This window comes from Nilaparvata lugens, chromosome 13, assembly GCF_014356525.2.
Source record: "Nilaparvata lugens isolate BPH chromosome 13, ASM1435652v1, whole genome shotgun sequence".
NCBI lineage: Eukaryota > Metazoa > Arthropoda > Insecta > Hemiptera > Delphacidae > Nilaparvata > Nilaparvata lugens.
The window spans coordinates 19,130,456-19,153,598 of record NC_052516.1 but is presented as its reverse complement, the minus strand read 5'-3'; the positions used below and the strand labels follow the sequence as shown (position 1 = coordinate 19,153,598).

The following is a 23,143-nucleotide window of genomic DNA, read 5'->3' as shown; positions in this document are numbered from 1 at the left end:
TAACCAACATTAAAAGCTGAAAAACAATATTAAGTTTACTGAAGCAATGCACTCTAATGATAAGGATAATCTATGAATTTGAATAAATATGAAGATTGAGTGATTGTAATTTTGAATTTATCACACACTCAAATTTCTACTCTTGATAACGATGGACATCCGTTTGAATATTATTATTAATGCTACATATCTGTTAACATCAGTTTGAATATTTGGCGCTTGTTTTGAAGTACAGGCTGGCCATTTGTAGAAAAATGTAACTTGAAATAAATCAGATTATTCAGAAAAATATTTTTGTCATCTGACTTATTTACATTGTATGAAAATAATAAAGATTGAATTAACTTTATAAATTATCAAATAATATTGAATTTTGTACTCTGTATGTAATGGGTTGTATGAAATTGCAATGATCATTAAATTCAATCCTTTGTTTGAAGTAAGAGAAAATAATATAAAATATGGACTCCTGTATGATTTTTTAAAAACTCTTCTTGTGAAAACATATTCACTTTTTATTCTTTGATAATAATAAAAATCTTTTGTATAGAAGATTGAAAATATTTGATCATCCCATACACAGCTGATCGTACAGAAAGTAGTTCCAAAGCATTGTTCAGTATTTTCTAAAGTGGACTCCTCCGAATTATCTGTGCTTACACATCACTTGTTTATTTCTAATAATCATATTTTACTTGATTGTTATCAAAAGATCTTTCTCATTTTCATCCAAATTCCATTGTATCGACCCTAAATTATATTCGTACGCCCCTGTCACCGGCAAGTTACTTTTGACCTAGTGTTTACAGTGTGCCTGCAGTTACGTCAAATAAGTTTTCTTTCATATTGGAATCGTTGTTAAAAGGTAATTTTAAGTAATAATTCAAAATAATAACATACTTTTCCATTACTATCACACTAAAAAATCGCCTAAATACCTTTTGTAATCTTATAATAGACGTTAGTGTAAAATTCGGATTAATCATCATCGACGTCGCCATTTTGTCTTAACATTTTTTGATCAAAAATTATCTAAATCTTTGGGACTAATTTTATAAATTATAAAAAACTGTCAATTTGTGATTTATTCTCACTTTTCATTTACAGATATCTTCTTATATAATCTACTATTTTATAAATATACGAACATTAATCATTCGCCGTAAGTGAAACTTCAATACTAGCCTAAGATATAGTTTTTGTTAGTTTTGATTTTACCTATTTTAAGACAATTGGAATTTCTATGTTTGAAGAACACAGTAAAAGCACATCAGACTGGCCACAATTTGGATCCTTTTTTTCATATCAATTATTTATATTCCAAATCTTTTGGATTAGCAACTTTGAATCGTGGGTAGCTCTTTATTAGATTTGTCGCAGTTCGCAAAATATTTGTATGTCATTGCCAAAAATATTAAATATATTGTGTGTCAGCTTCATGTTTTCTTTGTTCAAACATTCTTGAAACGCTAAATATCTTGTTAATGTAATTTAAAATAATGGTAAGGTTAGGCAGTTCATCCACATTAAAAAATCTTTCCTTATTGACAGTTCATTTCTTGTAATCTCTTCTCTGCTCAATTCTTTTGTTTCCTTTATTAGCTTATCCATATCCTAAACTTGAAAAAGTAATATAGGTTGTAAGCATTAAATTTTATCAACTGTATTTATGTATTATTCGGGTTTTCAGTCGATACACATGTATAAACTATAGGCTACTCTTCTTTTCAAACGTCATACCTAATAACAAATCATTGTTTTCTACTAACACTATTCATTAATTTGTTAGGTTTGTGATTAAAGTATATAATTTACATTGTAATTACAATATTGCAGGCTATTTGTAAATTTTGAACACTGATAAATTTAAACATGAAGTTTTGTAACCTAACCTCGTATTCTAAAATCTGTTTACATCATTACATGCTACTATTTACTAAATCATCTAAAGTAATCTTGTTGCATTGTTTAGACAGTGAAATATATTTATTGTTTCATCGCAAGTCAATATTTCAAAATACTCCTTAATCTTCTAGAGTTGAAAATTCTATTGACTACCTACTATTTTCCGCTATACGCTATAGTGATAATGAAAACATTTTTCCCCAATTTGCACAGTATGTTGCAATTTTTCTGATATTTCCGCAATGATCTGTTTTATGTTAGAACTACAATTATTAATAGTCAAATATTAATCATTTTATACAATTCACTGTTTTTAGATGAATACTTGATCCAGATTTGATACTACTCTGTTATTCTTTATAAATCAACTTAATCCACCCTTTACTAAACTAGATCAACATAGTTTAGATTCAACTCTGACTTGGAAGTGCTTGTAGTTTCATGAAGCCAATAGTAATGAAACCATTTGATTTTAGAAACAGTGTTTTTGGATAGACAGGTTTAGTCGCTGATCCCGGCTGCCTATAAATAATTTTTAATTATTTCAGAAACCCTTAAATTGATCAGTTTCAACCTAAAATCCTGAGCCAGACCTGAGCCAGCCAGGTCACTTGCTATTATTAGCCTTAACTATTATATTTAGAAACAGTTAGCTTTTTTGAATATGATAGTCTAACTTACTTTAAATCCTTTTGTTTTTTACAAAATATTGCTTGTTTTATCTGTAAGTCTCTGTTCAATTCAATTTTATTGAGCCAAAAAACTTCACAACTGACCATGTTTGTAAGTATTGAAAAATACAGAAAATAAATAAAATAACAGGAGCTTACAAAATTTAGCATATCTCACATTTATTATAACATTCTTCTACACTACAAACAAATACTGTAACTGTGATTCTACAGTTGAACAAATTATAACATCCTATCATTTAAAAACTTCAATACTATAATATGCCTTGTCAACAAGAAATGCGGTTTTTAAGTCTTGAATACTCTCCTCAAATTAACGTTCACTTTTCCGTCTGTTTGTTACCGTAAGTTCTGTCATGTAGGTGGATGTAAATAAAAAATAAAAAAAATTGAGGTGCAAACAGACTTTCTTCGAATTTTTTTTTGTCATCATAATGGCAAATGCAGGTTTTATGTAGCATATTTTAAATAATTGATCACTTTCACTTGGAAACAACAAATCAAATACCTATTGACCTATCAGAGATATATTGCAATTCCTTACATATATATTCAGTAATAATTTCATTGTTCTTCACCAGTTCAGTTGAATCAACAATTTTTTTAATTTTGAAAACTTGAGGTGAATGTTCATTATTGTCCTCTATATTGCCCACGCACAAGTCTAAGTTATGGTTTATGTTGACTTCATTCTCATCAAAAACGTTCCTTATTAAAACATATGACCATGGAGTAACTGGATATAGTATAATTAATAGAAATTATATAGGCTAATTATTAATCTATGGTATGACGCATCAACTCATCAGCTTTATCATTGTCGTATAGAATGAAATAGATTATATTACAGTGTATCAATCTGTCATATAAAATAGAGTACCTACTAAGTAAATGAGTTTATTTCTCTAGGTCAATAACCTACCGCATTTAACAAGGCATATGCTTCCAGTTATATACTGGCTACTAGCCAGAATTTTGGCATTTGGTGAATAAATCTATCTCTTATTTTCCCGTAATGTAAATAATCCCTTATTTCGACGAGATTGATTGTTATTACTCGCGCTGGTTTAAAGTTTCAAGATGGTCTCTGATGAATTTCCACTCGTTCCAATGTTTGGAAAAGAGCAGTAGCATATTGGATTTTTCATTAAAGTCTGGTCTCTGTTGAACTTCTATCATCATTTTATAGAGCGGTTTAATAGCTTCATGAATTGATGTAGGGTAGGAGAATGTATACTGTATTCTCTTGTAATTTTGTACTAACCCCAGTTGTTTGTAGGTCTATCAAAGAGTAAAATGTACATACTATCCATTCCAAATTATTACACTAATTGCCCAGAATTTTTTAATTTGAAAACATTTGCTAGTTCAAGTAACATGGACCTGCGTATATAGAGAATCTGACTGGTTAAATATTGGCCTGGCCGATTTTAGACTCTATTGTACTTCTTTCAAAATACGATTATGCAACACATCAGTTTATTTGCTACCATTTCTTGTATCAACAGAACTCTAACACATTTCAGACAGATGGGATATAGTAATAGTGTTTTTTCTTGTTGGAAATCGATCGCTTGTATAACAGTGCAAGGTTGAAGTTGCAATTCAAGTGTTATATTGAAGAAATAGATGGTTCTCATTGTAGAACTTACAAAGTAATTGATTTTGTATTTCTTTGAACAGTTGCTGTAATAAATCCAAGGTGAATTAGGGTTTAAATACTTGTTCAAAGGGTAATAGTACAATTTAAAATACCTAGATAAATAATTGAAAATGAATTGAAGTGAGGTTTTAACAATTTTCAACATTCTTGTCTGAATGTGACGTTTTTCGGTTTCTCTACCATATTGAGTCGATTGTGAAATGGATAGAAAAAAGGTATAGGCCTAGGTAATACCACATCAGGAGGGAGGAAAAATTTCTTGAAAAGTGGAGGCATTGCTTTTTGTCATTTGATTTTTTTTAACAGAGCTGAGAAGTCAAGTTGCTCTAGGAAAGAAAACATTTTTAAATGGCCGATTTTGTTAACCATCTTTCCACAATAATATTATCAACGACTATTAGTCTCCATTTGAATTGGTTCAAGGTGAATTTACTCAATTGACTATTCACTATGAATTGAAAGCATTTTCTCAGAGAAGTTGTTCAAGATTCACCTTGAAGTTGTTCAAATATTAGTGAAAAGTTTCCATTTCAACTTAGCAGATCGTTTCAGATTCTAACAATCAGTACTTATTGTCCTGTATTCTATAAAACATAAATTTCACAAAAACCTCAGCAATTTAGTACATATTAGAATATATACGTGAGAATAAATTGCACATTTGTTGGGAATTTCCGTTTTCTATTTTCAAACATTTGTTTTAATTAATATTATTCAGCTACCAAATTAATCAATAGACATTCATTGAAAACAAAACACAAGAAAAAGTTGAGATTCAAGATTATTGAAAAAAAAAATGGTAAAATAATTCAAAATCAGTCAATGATAACAAATGAGTCATAGAGATAATCGTCATTTTAGATAACATTCATCTTGGAATTTACAATTTTTCTCAATGAAGTCGTGGTTTACTTGAATGAATTTATTCTGTCATTTTGAAATGTTTATCGAACAAAGCAAATGATAACATAATAAACTATTTCATGTAATTCAGGTTTAGTTTTGAGTTATTCAGTTCTATGTAATATTTAATGAAATTATACTTGAAATTCAATTACCACTGTTGTACTTGCTTATATTATTAAGCAAATACTATTCGCAATTCCATTATTCCCAAAACTGCATCGTATAACATGTCATCAAATAAAAAAGTCATTCTATTCTACTAGTCAAATCTTTGTTAATAATAAATAATTATTTTATTGTTACAAATAATGATTTCATTTTTAATTTTATTAATTCTTCATATGTTTCTCTTCAAGTTTGACAAGAGATAATCAATTCTATTTATCTAAATATACTTGATTTTTTTAAGATTTGAACTATGATTCGAAATTCATCTGAGAAGTATGAATTCAGATAACTGCTAGTTGTAATACAATAATAGAATAACCATAATTTTTACTGCTTCAATTCCTCTGTGATATAATAATATATTATATCCATATTTTGTATTCAGAAGATTTTTTCTCGTTTTCTGATTGGTGATAACATGTCTCGAAAATACTTTTTGATGCCTTTCATATTTGACAAAAATTAGTGGTATTTATATCACTGTATTTTTATTATTTATTTATTCAATGATACACAGAACACAATTTATCAAAATGATTAGGGAAGGACCAACAGGCAGAACTATCTCAACATTTCTTCCCATACAATCTATTTTTCACGCTTTTATGTTGTCGAGCAATTACTAGGTTAGCCTATAGTTTTATTCCTATTCATCTTAGTTTTTCATTATCTGTCTAATATTTTTGTTTACTTTTTCTGTTTCAGGCCCAGTAATGTAGTTGTACATAGAAGGCATCCATGCTTCTTTTCTCCTGTAAATACTGTAGTAATACGTTTTTGTAACAACTTTCGTTTTAAGGGTGGCACCAAACTTTCTCCAATTTCATATACAACAAAAATATATTTATAAAGAAACTTGAAGAGACGAGAGAGCGAACAAAAACGACAAAACAGTAGAACAAGTGTGCGTGAGAGAGGAAAGGAAGAGAGAATAATTGATGTCAGCCGGTGAGCGAGAGGCGGGAGGTGACTTGATGAACAATTGGACGTGATTCATGCTGTAAGAAAAACGCTGACATGACAATATCGACCAGAGGACAGGGGATCACTGTGGAGCCCCCTGATCCACAAAACAATGCCGTTCCGGTAAGTCCACACATACTCAAATTAATATTTTTAGATTGAAAGTTACATTTGTTCAAATGCTAATTAGTGAATAATTATTACTAAACGAAAATCCCAATTAAATGTTGTAAATCACCCCGAATAGTCCAGGCAATGAATGCTCAAAAACGGGAATAGAGGGAAATGTATGGAAGACAATTTTTGACACCACAGTTCTGTTAAGGGTAGTACGGAGGTAAACATATCAAAAGTCCTCAAGTGGGGGTGGTTTAAAGGTACCATTTTTTGGTTTCTCGCATAAAACTCAAAAACTATCTATCCTAAGGACTTGACTGTCATATACTGTCATTCAACTTTTGTCAATGACATTGGCTGTCATTTAACTTTTAAACCACCCTCATCCCCGTAGCACAAGAGTTAGGAATGGGGACTTTTGATGAAGCTGCAAAGTCAAAAATTTTGTTTAAAGATTTCCTCCAAATTAGAATAGAATAGACTTTATTTGCCATAAAAACAAATACAGACATACTGTTGGAAACACAATATTGATTGTAAATAAAACAATAATACAATAAAAGTTTAAAACTAAATCATAATAATTATGGCAAATTTACTGAGCGCAAAGAAAATAAATTTTCCGTCCGCGCATAGGAGTATCATATCAACAACAATATAATGAATATTAGAATATTGACAAAAATAAAAAGAATATAAGAAGCAAATAATATATGATACGAGAGCATAACTAATTATACTAGGCTAAGATGAAACATTTTGTAAATATACTGTATAGGCTACAAAAAAGTATAAAATGAGATGGAGCTACGCAATTAAAATTTGAGGATATTCAAAATGATTAGACCTATTGAATTTCTACAACAGTAGAACATTAGCAGGGAACCTCACTGAATACATACTAAAAGGCATGATAACTCAATATGACTTACATGCTAATTTTAAAACATTTTATCAAGGGTTTTTCACATAAATGAATAATCTTATCTCTGAATATGATACCAGCTTTCAATGACATCGATATTGAGAGCAAAAATTACCTTTTTTATTTTTCTCTTGAAAACAGGAAGAGGATAATTAGCATAAACTATATCCTGTGGCACATGATTGAAAAACCTGCCTTGCAAAAAACAAAAAGATTTTTGAAAGAAAGTGCTATTGGGTAAATGCAAAGGAGAAATTCCTTTGTCAATTGGTCTATTGTTGCAAAAATGGAGATTTCACACTCAACACTAAAGCTGCTGCAAAAGGTGTAGGGAAATTCGTAAAAGTGTGAAAGTATACATCAAATTGAAAAGAATTTAATGCTCTATAAGCTCATAATCAACATGGATTTTTCCCAACGATTTTCAAAAAGTTATAAGAGCAAAAATAGAAAAAAATTGTTTACAAACGTGCCTTTTTCAAAAATGTTACGGTACACTTTTAAGAGCCGATATCTCGAAAACCAGAGGAGATATAAAAAAGTTGTGAAATTAATATTGTAGGAAATTAATTTGTTATATGACAGCAAAGTCCTTAGGATACATAGTTTTTGAGTTTTATGCGAGAAACCAATCACAGTTATGGATAGAGTCATAGATAGAAGCGCAGTTGCCAATTTGTCGATTAGAGTCAGTCGACTTGAGGATTCCAGACAGGAAACTCCGTAAGTTTACATGAGCGCTTGAATACTCACGAGAAATTAGAGGAATGATGGCCGGTTAGAACGGCAATTTCGCAGCCGTTGTATCCCTACCTGTGAATGCCTTCTCTGTTTTTTAAACTTTTGTCAACATTTTTGAGAGAAATGGTACAGGCTCAGCCCAATTTTTTCCTCCATGATCATAATAATATTATGGTTTCAATTGTAATTAGGTCAATTTAGTCACACCAAATGTTAGGCTAAGTAAAACATTGAAAAGCCACAAATATCAGCAACATCTACTGTTTAATAAATTGCCGCTCATAGTAAGAAGTCTGCCCATTAAAAAATGCTTTCCAAATATATCCGCCTTGTTAAAAAAGAGCTTATTACTCCCTTTATGAGTATCTCAACTGCGCCTACAATGACTCGACTATAACTGACGCTTGAGTTCTCATAATACATTATTATATTGTATAAACTGTGTACTTGATGGTCAATAAGTCTATTCTTTTATGAAATTTTAGTTTTCCAATTTATTTATTCACACACACATACAAGATAAATACAAATGAAAACATGCAAAACAAACAACAAGTTTATAGATTATAGTGTACTGTACATTGGATGAATGAAGTTTGTATCTATATATATAAAAGTGAAATGGCACTCACTCATTCACTTGAAGAACTAAAAATCTACCGGACCAAAAACGTTCAAATTTGGTAGGTATGTTCAGTTGGCCCTTTTGAGGCGCACTAAGAACGGATTTGGAAAAATTTCCAAAGATACGCCCAAAATCTGCGTTTTCCTAGCGTTATTTAGCATTTTTATATATGCTTTATCGAGAACAAATGAACTGAAAATGTTCAAATTTAGTACAGAAGCTCAGCTAGGATGTAACAATATTGTACTAGTAGGAATTTGAAATAACGTCAAAGATACGCCCAAAATCTGCGTTTTTCCAGCGTTCTTTGTGCTTTCTCAACACACAACAAATGAACAGAAAATGTCTGAATTTACTACAGAAGCTCATCTGGGACCGTGTATTAATGTTGTGTTAGAAGGAATTCGAAATAACGCCAAAGATACGCCCAAAATTAGCGGTTTTTTGCGTTTGCTCAGTTCTTTCATCAAGTAATAGATAGAAAATGTTCAAATTTGGTACAGAGGTTTAGCTAGGGTCTAAAAATTTTGTGATGAGGTGACAAATTTCATCAAAATTGACAAAATGAGGTGATATTTCATCAAAGATAGGCCCAAAATCAGCGTTTTCCTACTTTTTTCTCAGCTTTTCTGCGTTTTCACAGTACTTTGACTTTCTGATGGAATGAAGCATGCTCAAATGAAAAATGCAGGCGAGCGTAGCGAGCCCGCTGATCTCATTTTTGGACGACCCAGTCGGGGGTCCAGGGGGCAGAGCCCCCTGGCTAGATGGATACGGCGAGCTTAATTTTATAGATTATAGTGTTCTGTACATTGGATGAATGAAGTTTGTATCTATTATATTAGTGTGTATTTTTATTGTTTTATAGCCGGCCCAACAACCATCGGCCATCCAACCGGGGGGACCATCATCGCTGAGTCTACAGCTCTCCGAACCCCCGGCCAACAACGACGTCGAGGGAGGCCCCTCGTCGACCGCCGCCGACCTCGAGGTCAAGGGCAAACAAGGTCATGACCTTGAGGCGAAAGTCAAACAAGGTCATGACCTTGAACAGGTGACTGCATCGTCCTGTAACGATATCAACTGCGCCTGCCAGGAGCCCGACTTTCCGCATGCCAAGTTGGTCACCCTGGACGAGAAGATATCCAGCACAAGATGGGTGGTGCCTGTGTTGCCCGACCAGGAGCTCGAGGTCCTTATCAATGCTGCCATACATTTGTGTCGCACTGGTCAGTCAACATTTCACATTATTATTATTATTTAGCGTATGACAGATACACAACAAATATATAGCTCATGTAGTCTCAAATGCCTAGATATACACTGTATATTTCACTTTAAATAAGAGTTATTCTAAATGTTTGGCCCATTTTCAGAAATTCATATTCACTTACGTAGGTACCGATCCTAAAACAACTTTCTTTATACCAATGAAAAGAGAAAAGTCCAAAGTTTTTTATCTTGATTAGGCTACATTAGTTTAATCACCTTAGGACCGTACGCAGGACTAACTGCGAGACCTAGCTGCCTAGTCTCATAGTCCTGTACAAAATATAAAGATTCCGACTGGCATTTATTTTTATGATAACTTGTAAGCTACTCACTTCTACAAGAGTTGAAAGTGAGCATTAATGACTTGATATTGTTCAAATCATTAATTTAGAAAATAATTTGGGATTGTGGGAGTTGAACATTATAAATAATCTCTTTTAAACTGAGTCATGTTTAACGATATTTTTTGAGATGTCGGGTGACATTGACTTCATCTCGGATTCCAGTAGGTAGTTCATTATTAATATTTATGATGTATTTCGAATAATACCAGCATATTCCTTTTTAAAAGGAAACCCTAGCCCTCTAAACTACCCTTTTAGCTTTGAAACATAACCTTTTAAGGTTATGTCGTAATGCCGAGATGAACTGAAACCGAGAGAAAGTGGGACCTCCCCAAGATTTCATTGACACGTACGCTCAACTTGGATTGGATCCTCACGCATCGTTCCTTAGACCCTAAAACACTATGGGTTATTTCATTGTTTTCTCATTCATCGTTCACTATTATGGGTTATTTAATTATTGTTTTTCATTGTGGAAGCGATTATTGCAATTTTTTATAAATGTTTTTCTTTTTTAATGTTTGCAGGTCAAGACGTGCGAAGCGAAGCGTGCCAGCGGTTCTTCCGCGAGGGTCTGACCATCTCGTTCACGAAGATCCTGACTGACGACGCGGTGAACAGCTGGAAGAACAACATCCACAGCTGCATCCTCAGCAACTGCAGTCGGCTGGTCGAGCTGTGCGTCGTCAAGCTCAGTCAGGACTGGTTTCCGCTGCTCGACCTGCTCGCCATGGTCTTGAATCCCAACAACAAGTTAGTCGATTTAATTATTGATTACAAGCAGGAAACCCGTGCTTTGCAACGGTCTATTTTGAAACTTGACATAATGAAATCTTGAAGAATTGAAAATTGGTCTATAAACAACATCCTCGGTCAATTAAGAATCTACAGGGTGTTTCAGAGAAATGGGAAATTTTGAAAGTTGAATAATCTCAAGTAAAACAAATCTTTAAATGAAGTTTTTCATATCATTCAATAGTAAAAATAATGCCATTTTAGAATAAATAATACCGTAACATATATTTTTTGAAGAGTACATCTTGCAGGTATGTTCCTTTTCTACGCAAACATTATTCCTGTAGTCTCTTCATCACATTGTCCACGCATGGTTTGACGTAACATTACAACTGGAATTTGAAATCGCTTCTCGAATCTTGGCTTTCAATTCTTCCGTTGTTGCAGAATTTATTGAAACCACCCAGAAAGTAACCCCATACGATACAAGAGAGTGGAATATTGAATGCTATTATTTTAAATTTGATTGATTTTGAGTTGAATGTGTGTCTTTGTTCACAGATTCCACACATATAACGCGGCGCGGCAATCGGAGAGCGTGCCACTGTCGTCCAATATGGCCGACGAGGAGCTGTATGCGCGGCCTCCGCCCGATGCTCGTTCGCCGCGCGGATGGCTCGTCGATCTTATCAACAAGTAAAACATCACTTATTAATATTGTCCGTTGTTACGTTGCTATGAACATTTCATGCTGGAAGAATAATTGTTTGAAAGAACATTTTATTGCTGTACATTTTATTGCACAGCAAGTGCAATATTTCGGTGTGAATGTTCCCCTTGCTCTTTCCAGATTTTGTTTTTCAACTGCACTTATACGCTACTAATGTGATCACACATTAACATTCGATAGAATATTAGCAAGTGGTCATATCTTAGTTGTGGCTACAGCTTTTACAACTAATCTGTTATATCTAATAAGTAGGCAACTCGTTTTGTACTTGGCTTATCAAAACAATAAAAACTCAAACCATAAAGTAATTTCGCATTACTCCAGTGTATGAGTTTGGATGTAAAAACGCAATGGTAATGATATTCTTTTTACTTGTTGCTGTTTGCGAGTTGCTTTGCTTTGAGGCTGATTCATTCAAATGGTTCTTGGGATTTATTTGATCCTTGCTGACTTCTTATCTAGATGGCCGTATAAATGTTGAGGTGTAGACACATTTTCTATGGACTAATCCATCATGGTTGTAATCGTGATCACAAGAGTGGATTATTTGAATTTACTTCTGATATTGAAATTCAAAAATCCTTGGGCATTATTTTGAGATCGAAAATATCTGTGTTCACAAAACAGTGCCGATGAAACATAACCTTTTTTCACTCATTTTTCAATCAAAATTGGGGAATGAAATAATAAGGGCTAAGCCTTTTCTTTATTCTCAATCATTCTATGATTATGTATTTTTATCATTTATGAATAAATTAATAATCTGTGATGGTGCTTTACTAATTTATTTGTGTCTTGTTGTACAGGTTCGGTAGTTTAGATGGCTTTCAAATTCTTCTAGAAAGGTTTCAGACTGGTAAAAATCTGACGATACCTGTTATCTATGCACTGCTGCGGCCTTTCGGACTCTGCTACGAATTGCTCACTGTTCATACCGTTACCAAATATTTTATGCCCATTGTGGTAAGTAAACATTTATTCATTCCTTCTCAAAATAGTTCGAGATGAGATATTAGGTATTTTAATGTGGAAAATAACAACTTTCCAAAATATTAAGTTCGACTTATTGGGTATTGAAATATACAGAAATTGCTACAATGTTTGGTGAGACAAAAACATGTTATGGTTCACTCAAAGGCTGGTAGCTCGAGTACCCTACCCCTACACATTGGGTGAATGCTGTGAAGCTGTTAGGGAATAGATTACTACGACAACTTGACGTGTAGCATGCTACTAGCTCTGCTCATTTAAGCGGCTGAGTGCCGGTTGCACAAAAGCCGTTTAAATTTTAATCGTTATTAATTCCACGAGAACCAATCAGAGAAGCCGTCTTATCAGATTGGCCTTTTCTGATTGGTTCTCGTGAAATTGATCACGGTTAAAATTTAACCGGTTTTTTGCAACCGGGCCTTAACGTAACAATAATAGTAATTATAATAATAAAGCAGAATTTGTATCTCTGCTGCTTGTGATTGATGCCTAATATTTAAATTATTCATTCTATCCCAGAAGATGGGTTTGGGAATATTTATTGTTGAAATTGAAGATAACGATGCAAAAAACGCTGGTGAGACAAGAACATTCTGATATAAATTACGTTTTCCTGTGATAATTATCAATTTTATTTTTCAGGAAATGGTACCAAATGTTCTGGATAACTTGACGGATGACGAATTGAAGAAGGAGGCAAAAAACGAATCGAAAAATGACGCAATTTCGGCGATTATAAAAGCGTGTAAAAATCTTATATCGAAACTTCCAAGGCAAGAAGAAACAATCAAGAATTTGGAAATCTTCAGGCTAAAAATGATTCTTAGGTAAGACAATTTAACTATTCTAAGCACTAGAAAATTACAAATAGCAATTTTTGTTAATTATAGACATTTTTGAAGTTCTCTGATGAAATTTTATGAATTGGAAGTGCGTCTTTGATAATGTACTAGTGTGTTCTATTCTGGGGTGGCTCAGCAATGTGCGATCAATTTTTAAATTACAAAAAAGTCATTTATTGACCGAGCGAAGTGAGGTCTAAGATTCAAGTCGACGGTTTGGCATTTCTCTTAATGTTTATATGTTGCTCATTCACAGCGAAACGCGGTAATATATTTTCATGAAATTTGACAGGTATGTTCCTTTTTTAATTGCGCGTCGACGTATATACAAGGTTTTTTGGAAATTTTGCAATTCAAGGATAATGTATAAGGAAAAAGGAGCCCCTTTATACGCCAATATTAGAGTAAAAATCAGACTATAGAATTATTCATCATAAATCAGCTGACAAGTGATTACACAGATGTGTGGAGAAGCCAGCCTATTGCTGTATTTCCATAAGGTCTATTTCCATAGTGTCAATCAGGTACTTGTGGATGAGAATACTGCGTGAGGTCTACTGTTCTCAGAACTACTAGTAGTTTTCCAGGCTGGGTTATAGGAAGAGTTGTAGAACACATTTTAAGGAAAAGCTTTACCATTGGGAAGCAAAACACTTTTCGGTGTTAATTTTTTATCTCTTATGTTTAAATTCTTGTCACTTATAATCTTTAAACTTATATGTCTTATGTAGAATTTTAGTGTTTGTGTTACATTTGTGTCGTGTTGTATGCTGATGGAGTGGTTGACTTGCAGGCAGCAGTATCATTGATTTGAATAATTGAATGACATGTCGTTTGTGTTTTAGGTTGTTGCAAATTTCGTCGTTCAACGGCAAAATGAACGCTCTGAACGAGGTGAACAAAGTGATAGCCAGTGTGACCTACTACCCACACAACCGCCCTCATACGGCCGCCATTGAGCCACAGGAGGAGGAGTGGCTCACACCCGAACGGATGGCGGTGAGTACAAAAACCAATTATAATAAATAGAAAAATAAATTGGTCTGTTCGAATTTGTTCTCTAGTGTTACTAGGTTATCTACCTGTAAATCTTTTGTTATCCCAGAAAAATGTAATAATTCAAGTCATTTTAATATGATACTGAAATTAATACTTGTAATTATCATTAAGGATAAATAAATTTGAATTAATAAAGAAAAATTAATAAAGATTACTAATACTGAAAAATGACTATTGTTGCAAAACTGGAGATTTCACACTCAGCAGCTGCTGCAACTGTCGTAGGGAAATGCGTAAAAGTGTTTAGAGAAAATGCGTAAGAGTGTACACTTGAGGTACGCCATAGTGGAGTAGGTCAATTTCCACACAGAAAACACTAATAGTTATTTATGTAGTACTAGCGTAAACCCCGACTTTATCGCTCGAGTCAAAACAGTTTCCACACGACGCGTAGCGGAGCTTGGTAATTTTGACGAGAGCGATAAATATTATATTTTACAACCGCTCGTAAAGTTCTTCTTTACGAACAGAAAACTCATCATAAAACAGTTGTTTTGTGAGAAGCGAGCGATAATCTACTTTTAATTCGCCAGCTATTTTCTTTACGCTCGCTAATCGCAGCGCATGTGCAGTAGGAGGCTACATTTTAGAAAAATTCAATTCCAATAAATGTGCCTTAGACCAGTTATAGAATAGACACGCTGGGAGTCTAGCCTCTGAAGCCAACATTTACTGCCATATCACCATATCGTGACGTCAGCATTGGATAGAAAACTTTTCTGCAGAGTTTGTTTACAATGTTTTCTATTCGATGCTGACGTCACGATATGGTGATATGGCAGTAGATGTAGGCTTCATCGTCTGTCAGTATGAATATACAATGGGCCATGTCTATTCTATAACTGGTCTAAGAAATGTGCCTACTTTTTCGCCCCATTTCCAACAGTCATAGTGTCAGTCTCATAGAGCGTTGCCTCTCACACTGGAGGTCCCAGGTTCAAATCACGGTCCTACCAATTTTTTTTCAGATGATACTAATTGTTTTATCTTATTCTAATAATAAATCATTATAAAATAAATTATTATGATTAAATAGAATAATTAAATTGTATCATTTTATTATTATCACATTGATTTATCAAAATAATTGGATAAATTATTTAAAAAAACAACTGTTTATTGTATTGGAATTCAATACTGCAGTTGTAAATTTTGTAAAATTTTGTTTGTAATTTGAGCGCTTTCCACTCAAATTTCTTTAGAAATTTATTTAATATTTTTTGTAATTGATGTAGTAGTTTTTTTTTTCAATCAAACAATTATTATTTAGTGTGTAATTATACATCAAATTGAATATAATTCAATGGACTATAATCTCTTAATCAGCAAGAATTCTTTTCATCGATTTTTGAAAAAGTTATAAAAGTAAAATAGCGAGTGTAAACGCGTTTTTTAAATAATGCTACACCTTCAAGAGCGGATGTTTAAAAACTATAGATGATATAGAAAAGTTGTGGGATGTATATTGTAGGGAATAATGTAAGCTTCAATTTTGTTTAGAACAGTCATGTCCGTAAGATACTTAGTTTCCGAGTTATATGCGAGAAACCAAAAGAAATTACCTTCAAACCAGCCCCACCCCCTTAGCACAGTTGGTAGGGGTAGGTACTTTTGATATGTTTACCTCCTTACTACCCTAACACTACCCTTCCTTGAATGGATTAGCCTAGATAAATAATAATAATCAATATGTTTGTGTTTTAGAAATGGATCAAGGAGAACAAAGTGCTGGAGATAGTCCTGCGCGACTCGCTGCACCAGCCGCAGTACGTGGAGAAGCTGGAGAAGATACTGCGCTTCATCATCAAGGAGCGCAGTTTGTCGTTGTCCGACCTTGACGCGGTGTGGGCGGCACAGGCCGGCAAGCATGAGGCCATCGTCATTATGTATTTTTATCATTTATGAATAAATTAATAATCTGTGATGGTGCTTTACTAATTTATTTGTGTCTTGTTGTACAGGTTCGGTAGTTTAGATGGCTTTCAAATTCTTCTAGAAAGGTTTCAGACTGGTAAAAATCTGACGATACCTGTTATCTATGCACTGCTGCGGCCTTTCGGACTCTGCTACGAATTGCTCACTGTTCATACCGTTACCAAATATTTTATGCCCATTGTGGTAAGTAAACATTTATTCATTCCTTCTCAAAATAGTTCGAGATGAGATATTAGGTATTTTAATGTGGAAAATAACAACTTTCCAAAATATTAAGTTCGACTTATTGGGTATTGAAATATACAGAAATTGCTACAATGTTTGGTGAGACAAAAACATGTTATGGTTCACTCAAAGGCTGGTAGCTCGAGTACCCTACCCCTACACATTGGGTGAATGCTGTGAAGCTGTTAGGGAATAGATTACGACAACTTGACGTGTAGCATGCTACTAGCTCTGCTCATTTAAGCGGCTGAGTGCCGGTTGCACAAAAGCCGTTTAAATTTTAATCGTTATTAATTCCACGAGAACCAATCAGAGAAGCCGTCTTATCAGATTGGCCTTTTCTGATTGGTTCTCGTGAAATTGATCACGGTTAAAATTTAACCGGTTTTTTGCAACCGGGCCTTAACGTAACAATAATAGTAATTATAATAATAAAGCAGAATTTGTATCTCTGCTGCTTGTGATTGATGCCTAATATTTAAATTATTCATTCTATCCCAGAAGATGGGTTTGGGAATATTTATTGTTGAAATTGAAGATAACGATGCAAAAAACGCTGGTGAGACAAGAACATTCTGATATAAATTACGTTTTCCTGTGATAATTATCAATTTTATTTTTCAGGAAATGGTACCAAATGTTCTGGATAACTTGACGGATGACGAATTGAAGAAGGAGGCAAAAAACGAATCGAAAAATGACGCAATTTCGGCGATTATAAAAGCGTGTAAAAATCTTATATCGAAACTTCCAAGGCAAGAAGAAACAATCAAGAATTTGGAAATCTTCAGGCTAAAAATGATTCTTAGGTAAGACAATTTAACTATTCTAAGCACTAGAAAATTACAAATAGCAATTTTTGTTAATTATAGACATTTTTGAAGTTCTCTGATGAAATTTTATGAATTGGAAGTGCGTCTTTGATAATGTACTAGTGTGTTCTATTCTGGGGTGGCTCAGCAATGTGCGATCAATTTTTAAATTACAAAAAAGTCATTTATTGACCGAGCGAAGTGAGGTCTAAGATTCAAGTCGACGGTTTGGCATTTCTCTTAATGTTTATATGTTGCTCATTCACAGCGAAACGCGGTAATATATTTTCATGAAATTTGACAGGTATGTTCCTTTTTTAATTGCGCGTCGACGTATATACAAGGTTTTTTGGAAATTTTGCAATTCAAGGATAATGTATAAGGAAAAAGGAGCCCCTTTATACGCCAATATTAGAGTAAAAATCAGACTATAGAATTATTCATCATAAATCAGCTGACAAGTGATTACACAGATGTGTGGAGAAGCCAGCCTATTGCTGTATTTCCATAAGGTCTATTTCCATAGTGTCAATCAGGTACTTGTGGATGAGAATACTGCGTGAGGTCTACTGTTCTCAGAACTACTAGTAGTTTTCCAGGCTGGGTTATAGGAAGAGTTGTAGAACACATTTTAAGGAAAAGCTTTACCATTGGGAAGCAAAACACTTTTCGGTGTTAATTTTTTATCTCTTATGTTTAAATTCTTGTCACTTATAATCTTTAAACTTATATGTCTTATGTAGAATTTTAGTGTTTGTGTTACATTTGTGTCGTGTTGTATGCTGATGGAGTGGTTGACTTGCAGGCAGCAGTATCATTGATTTGAATAATTGAATGACATGTCGTTTGTGTTTTAGGTTGTTGCAAATTTCGTCGTTCAACGGCAAAATGAACGCTCTGAACGAGGTGAACAAAGTGATAGCCAGTGTGACCTACTACCCACACAACCGCCCTCATACGGCCGCCATTGAGCCACAGGAGGAGGAGTGGCTCACACCCGAACGGATGGCGGTGAGTACAAAAACCAATTATAATAAATAGAAAAATAAATTGGTCTGTTCGAATTTGTTCTCTAGTGTTACTAGGTTATCTACCTGTAAATCTTTTGTTATCCCAGAAAAATGTAATAATTCAAGTCATTTTAATATGATACTGAAATTAATACTTGTAATTATCATTAAGGATAAATAAATTTGAATTAATAAAGAAAAATTAATAAAGATTACTAATACTGAAAAATGACTATTGTTGCAAAACTGGAGATTTCACACTCAGCAGCTGCTGCAACTGTCGTAGGGAAATGCGTAAAAGTGTTTAGAGAAAATGCGTAAGAGTGTACACTTGAGGTACGCCATAGTGGAGTAGGTCAATTTCCACACAGAAAACACTAATAGTTATTTATGTAGTACTAGCGTAAACCCCGACTTTATCGCTCGAGTCAAAACAGTTTCCACACGACGCGTAGCGGAGCTTGGTAATTTTGACGAGAGCGATAAATATTATATTTTACAACCGCTCGTAAAGTTCTTCTTTACGAACAGAAAACTCATCATAAAACAGTTGTTTTGTGAGAAGCGAGCGATAATCTACTTTTAATTCGCCAGCTATTTTCTTTACGCTCGCTAATCGCAGCGCATGTGCAGTAGGAGGCTACATTTTAGAAAAATTCAATTCCAATAAATGTGCCTTAGACCAGTTATAGAATAGACACGCTGGGAGTCTAGCCTCTGAAGCCAACATTTACTGCCATATCACCATATCGTGACGTCAGCATTGGATAGAAAACTTTTCTGCAGAGTTTGTTTACAATGTTTTCTATTCGATGCTGACGTCACGATATGGTGATATGGCAGTAGATGTAGGCTTCATCGTCTGTCAGTATGAATATACAATGGGCCATGTCTATTCTATAACTGGTCTAAGAAATGTGCCTACTTTTTCGCCCCATTTCCAACAGTCATAGTGTCAGTCTCATAGAGCGTTGCCTCTCACACTGGAGGTCCCAGGTTCAAATCACGGTCCTACCAATTTTTTTTCAGATGATACTAATTGTTTTATCTTATTCTAATAATAAATCATTATAAAATAAATTATTATGATTAAATAGAATAATTAAATTGTATCATTTTATTATTATCACATTGATTTATCAAAATAATTGGATAAATTATTTAAAAAAACAACTGTTTATTGTATTGGAATTCAATACTGCAGTTGTAAATTTTGTAAAATTTTGTTTGTAATTTGAGCGCTTTCCACTCAAATTTCTTTAGAAATTTATTTAATATTTTTTGTAATTGATGTAGTAGTTTTTTTTTTCAATCAAACAATTATTATTTAGTGTGTAATTATACATCAAATTGAATATAATTCAATGGACTATAATCTCTTAATCAGCAAGAATTCTTTTCATCGATTTTTGAAAAAGTTATAAAAGTAAAATAGCGAGTGTAAACGCGTTTTTTAAATAATGCTACACCTTCAAGAGCGGATGTTTAAAAACTATAGATGATATAGAAAAGTTGTGGGATGTATATTGTAGGGAATAATGTAAGCTTCAATTTTGTTTAGAACAGTCATGTCCGTAAGATACTTAGTTTCCGAGTTATATGCGAGAAACCAAAAGAAATTACCTTCAAACCAGCCCCACCCCCTTAGCACAGTTGGTAGGGGTAGGTACTTTTGATATGTTTACCTCCTTACTACCCTAACACTACCCTTCCTTGAATGGATTAGCCTAGATAAATAATAATAATCAATATGTTTGTGTTTTAGAAATGGATCAAGGAGAACAAAGTGCTGGAGATAGTCCTGCGCGACTCGCTGCACCAGCCGCAGTACGTGGAGAAGCTGGAGAAGATACTGCGCTTCATCATCAAGGAGCGCAGTTTGTCGTTGTCCGACCTTGACGCGGTGTGGGCGGCACAGGCCGGCAAGCATGAGGCCATCGTCAAGAATGTGCACGATCTGCTTGCCAAGTTGGCTTGGGACTTCTCGCCTGAGCAGCTCGATCATCTGTTTGAGTGCTTTCAGGTGAGCAAATTCAGATTATCGATCATTCATTCAAGTGCTTTCCTTACAGGTGAAGAAATGACGATTATCGATCATTTGTTCGGGTGCTTTTAGGCATAGAGAAACAATAGCGTAAGTAGATATCCCATGGTATAGGGTATCTATGTCGCAACTTTTACTGTTATCTCAAGCTATTACTGTCGATTATTGTCAGATTTTACTGTTTTGTTGGGGTGAGAGTGTATGAACGGCACAATATGAGAGACTACCAGCGTCACACAGCTTCACAGGAAAGAACTGTGAACTATCGGCTTGAGATAACAGTAAAAGTTGCGACATAAACGCCCTATACCATGGGATATCTACTTACGCTATTGTTTCTCTACGTTTTAGGTGAGCAAATTTAGATAATCGATCATATTTGTTCGAGATCTTCCAGGTGAGGAAATTCAGATTTATCGATCATTTTCTCGAGTGCTTTCAAGTGATTAATAATGTAGATTATCGATGTGTTTTTAGGTATCGACGTGTTTTTAGGTGTGTTGTTACCATCTTGATCCAACTATAAAACCAGAACGTTATAGCCAGTGCGGTTCAGTCTGTGACTAAAACTAGTCAAAATATCAACCATTCGAAACTAGGAATACAAATTGAAAAATGATAACAACCTCACAAAACAGAAACTTTTCCGTTTTGATATTATTGTAATATTTGATGGAATGACGTAATATATCAACTGAATGAGAAAATACGATTTATGATTTTCAATAGTTTTTATTTTGACTAGTTGCATGACTTTATGTATAAACGAAAACACTCTCCCTAACAGGAACAATAGTAACTTCGTGGCCGCCGTAAATGGCAGAACACCATTACACAGCGACATTAGTAGAGTTCAAACACCTTCTCACAGGGACAATAGACGGAATTTTTGGTAGCCGACAATAATGACACTTTTGTCAAGTCTTTTTGGCAGTTTTAGTTATTAGTCTTCCTGGTACCAGGTGAGATAAACTATCTCAATAATATTATATTGATTAGGTATAATAATTGTATAAATGTTTTTGTTTTGTATTTCCAGGCAAGTTGGACGAATGCGCCAAAGAAACAAAGAGAGAAACTGTTGGAGCTTATCAGACGATTAGCTGAGGATGACAAGGATGGAGTTATGGCTCATAAGGTTAGCCAGAGTTATTTTAATTATTTCCTTGATACAAAATGTAATCTCATAAATTTTACATTTATTCTTTTATTGAATAACTATTCTCATCTACGACAGATACAGTGCTAATTTGTTCTCCACCACATTTAGAATTTTGTTTTAATCAAAAATTGCATTACTAATAATTATTATTTACTTTGAAATTTTCTCTTAAATGGAAAACAATTTTTGTCTCTGTAAAATATCTGAATGTCTTTGGTTATATTATGGTTTCGCAGAAATATGTTCCTTCTATTAGTTTCTCCTGGTTAAATTGCCGTTCCTATTTTTTGTTACTTACCATTGACATTGTTACTATTTTTATTTTTATTTCTTGCTTTATTTTTATCTAATCCTTCTTTAATTTATGTTCCTATTCATTGTTCCTATTTCTAATGTGTGCTGAATTTGGTTTCAGGTTTTGACACTTTTCTGGAACCTAGCTCATTCGGAAGACGTTCTAACAGAAATCATGGACCAGGCATTGAGTGCTCACGTCAAAATTTTAGATTATAGTTGCTCACAGGTTAGTTGCAGTTTTATACTGTAAATTGCTGAATGATTCGAAATTTGAAGTTAGTAATATTAGTTTGATTTAATGAAATAGATACACAATACTATTGCTTCTCATAATTATTGTTTTGTGATACTATTGCTTCTCATACTATTTCTGTCTTGTGCCAAACAATGTTTGGTCAACAAATATGACTTATTGGAAATAGGATAGCATCTATATCCATGTGATTCTTTGAACTATTCGAAATTTGAAATTAATAATGTTAGTTTCATATAATGAATTTGTTTTTCATTATTGTCTCGTCCTATTTGTGTTGTGTCGGAAATATTTGATAAAGGATAGCACTTATATCCATGTGATACATTGGAGTTTTTAGATGACTAATTTTTTTTTAAATTAAATACCATGATTAGTAAAATTTGCTCAATTAAGATGCGTTTTGATTATTCAATTTTTTTTTATAAAATGGACGTAATTTGCAAACTGGAAGTAAGTAAAGTTACCAAGAACAGAAACTTGAATCTACTATACCAATGTAGACCCTTCTTCTAGCTTTGTTGATTCAAGTAAATTTGAACATGTTTGACTTTTGGATTCAACTTGAATCTTGAAAGTACAATCCAACCTACAAATGGGAAAATGAGATAAAACAGTTGTCATTTAATGTAGAATGTATAAAAACAACTAAATAGTAAAGTATGATGCAAGAAAAATAAGAAGAAAACTTTGAGAATAATAGATGTCTATTTTATAATTGAATCGGC

The 23,143-nt window shown here is 33.5% G+C and overlaps 1 protein-coding gene across 1 annotated transcript in view; it reads left to right on the top strand.

Moving 5' to 3' along the window:
- Nucleotides 1–582: 582 nt before the first annotated feature.
- Nucleotides 583–23,143, top strand: part of LOC111044038 (probable ubiquitin carboxyl-terminal hydrolase FAF-X) — a 106,741-nt gene continuing 84,180 nt past the window's right edge. Inside the window, 11 exon segments of the mRNA XM_039440377.1 lie at nt 583–865; nt 6,040–6,420; nt 9,574–9,934; nt 10,849–11,074; nt 11,618–11,752; nt 12,593–12,749; nt 13,419–13,603; nt 14,464–14,617; nt 20,425–20,682; nt 21,743–21,841; nt 22,281–22,388. Of these exon segments, the coding sequence (XP_039296311.1) occupies nt 6,352–6,420; nt 9,574–9,934; nt 10,849–11,074; nt 11,618–11,752; nt 12,593–12,749; nt 13,419–13,603; nt 14,464–14,617; nt 20,425–20,682; nt 21,743–21,841; nt 22,281–22,388 (1,752 nt within the window). The 5' untranslated portion in view covers nt 583–865; nt 6,040–6,351.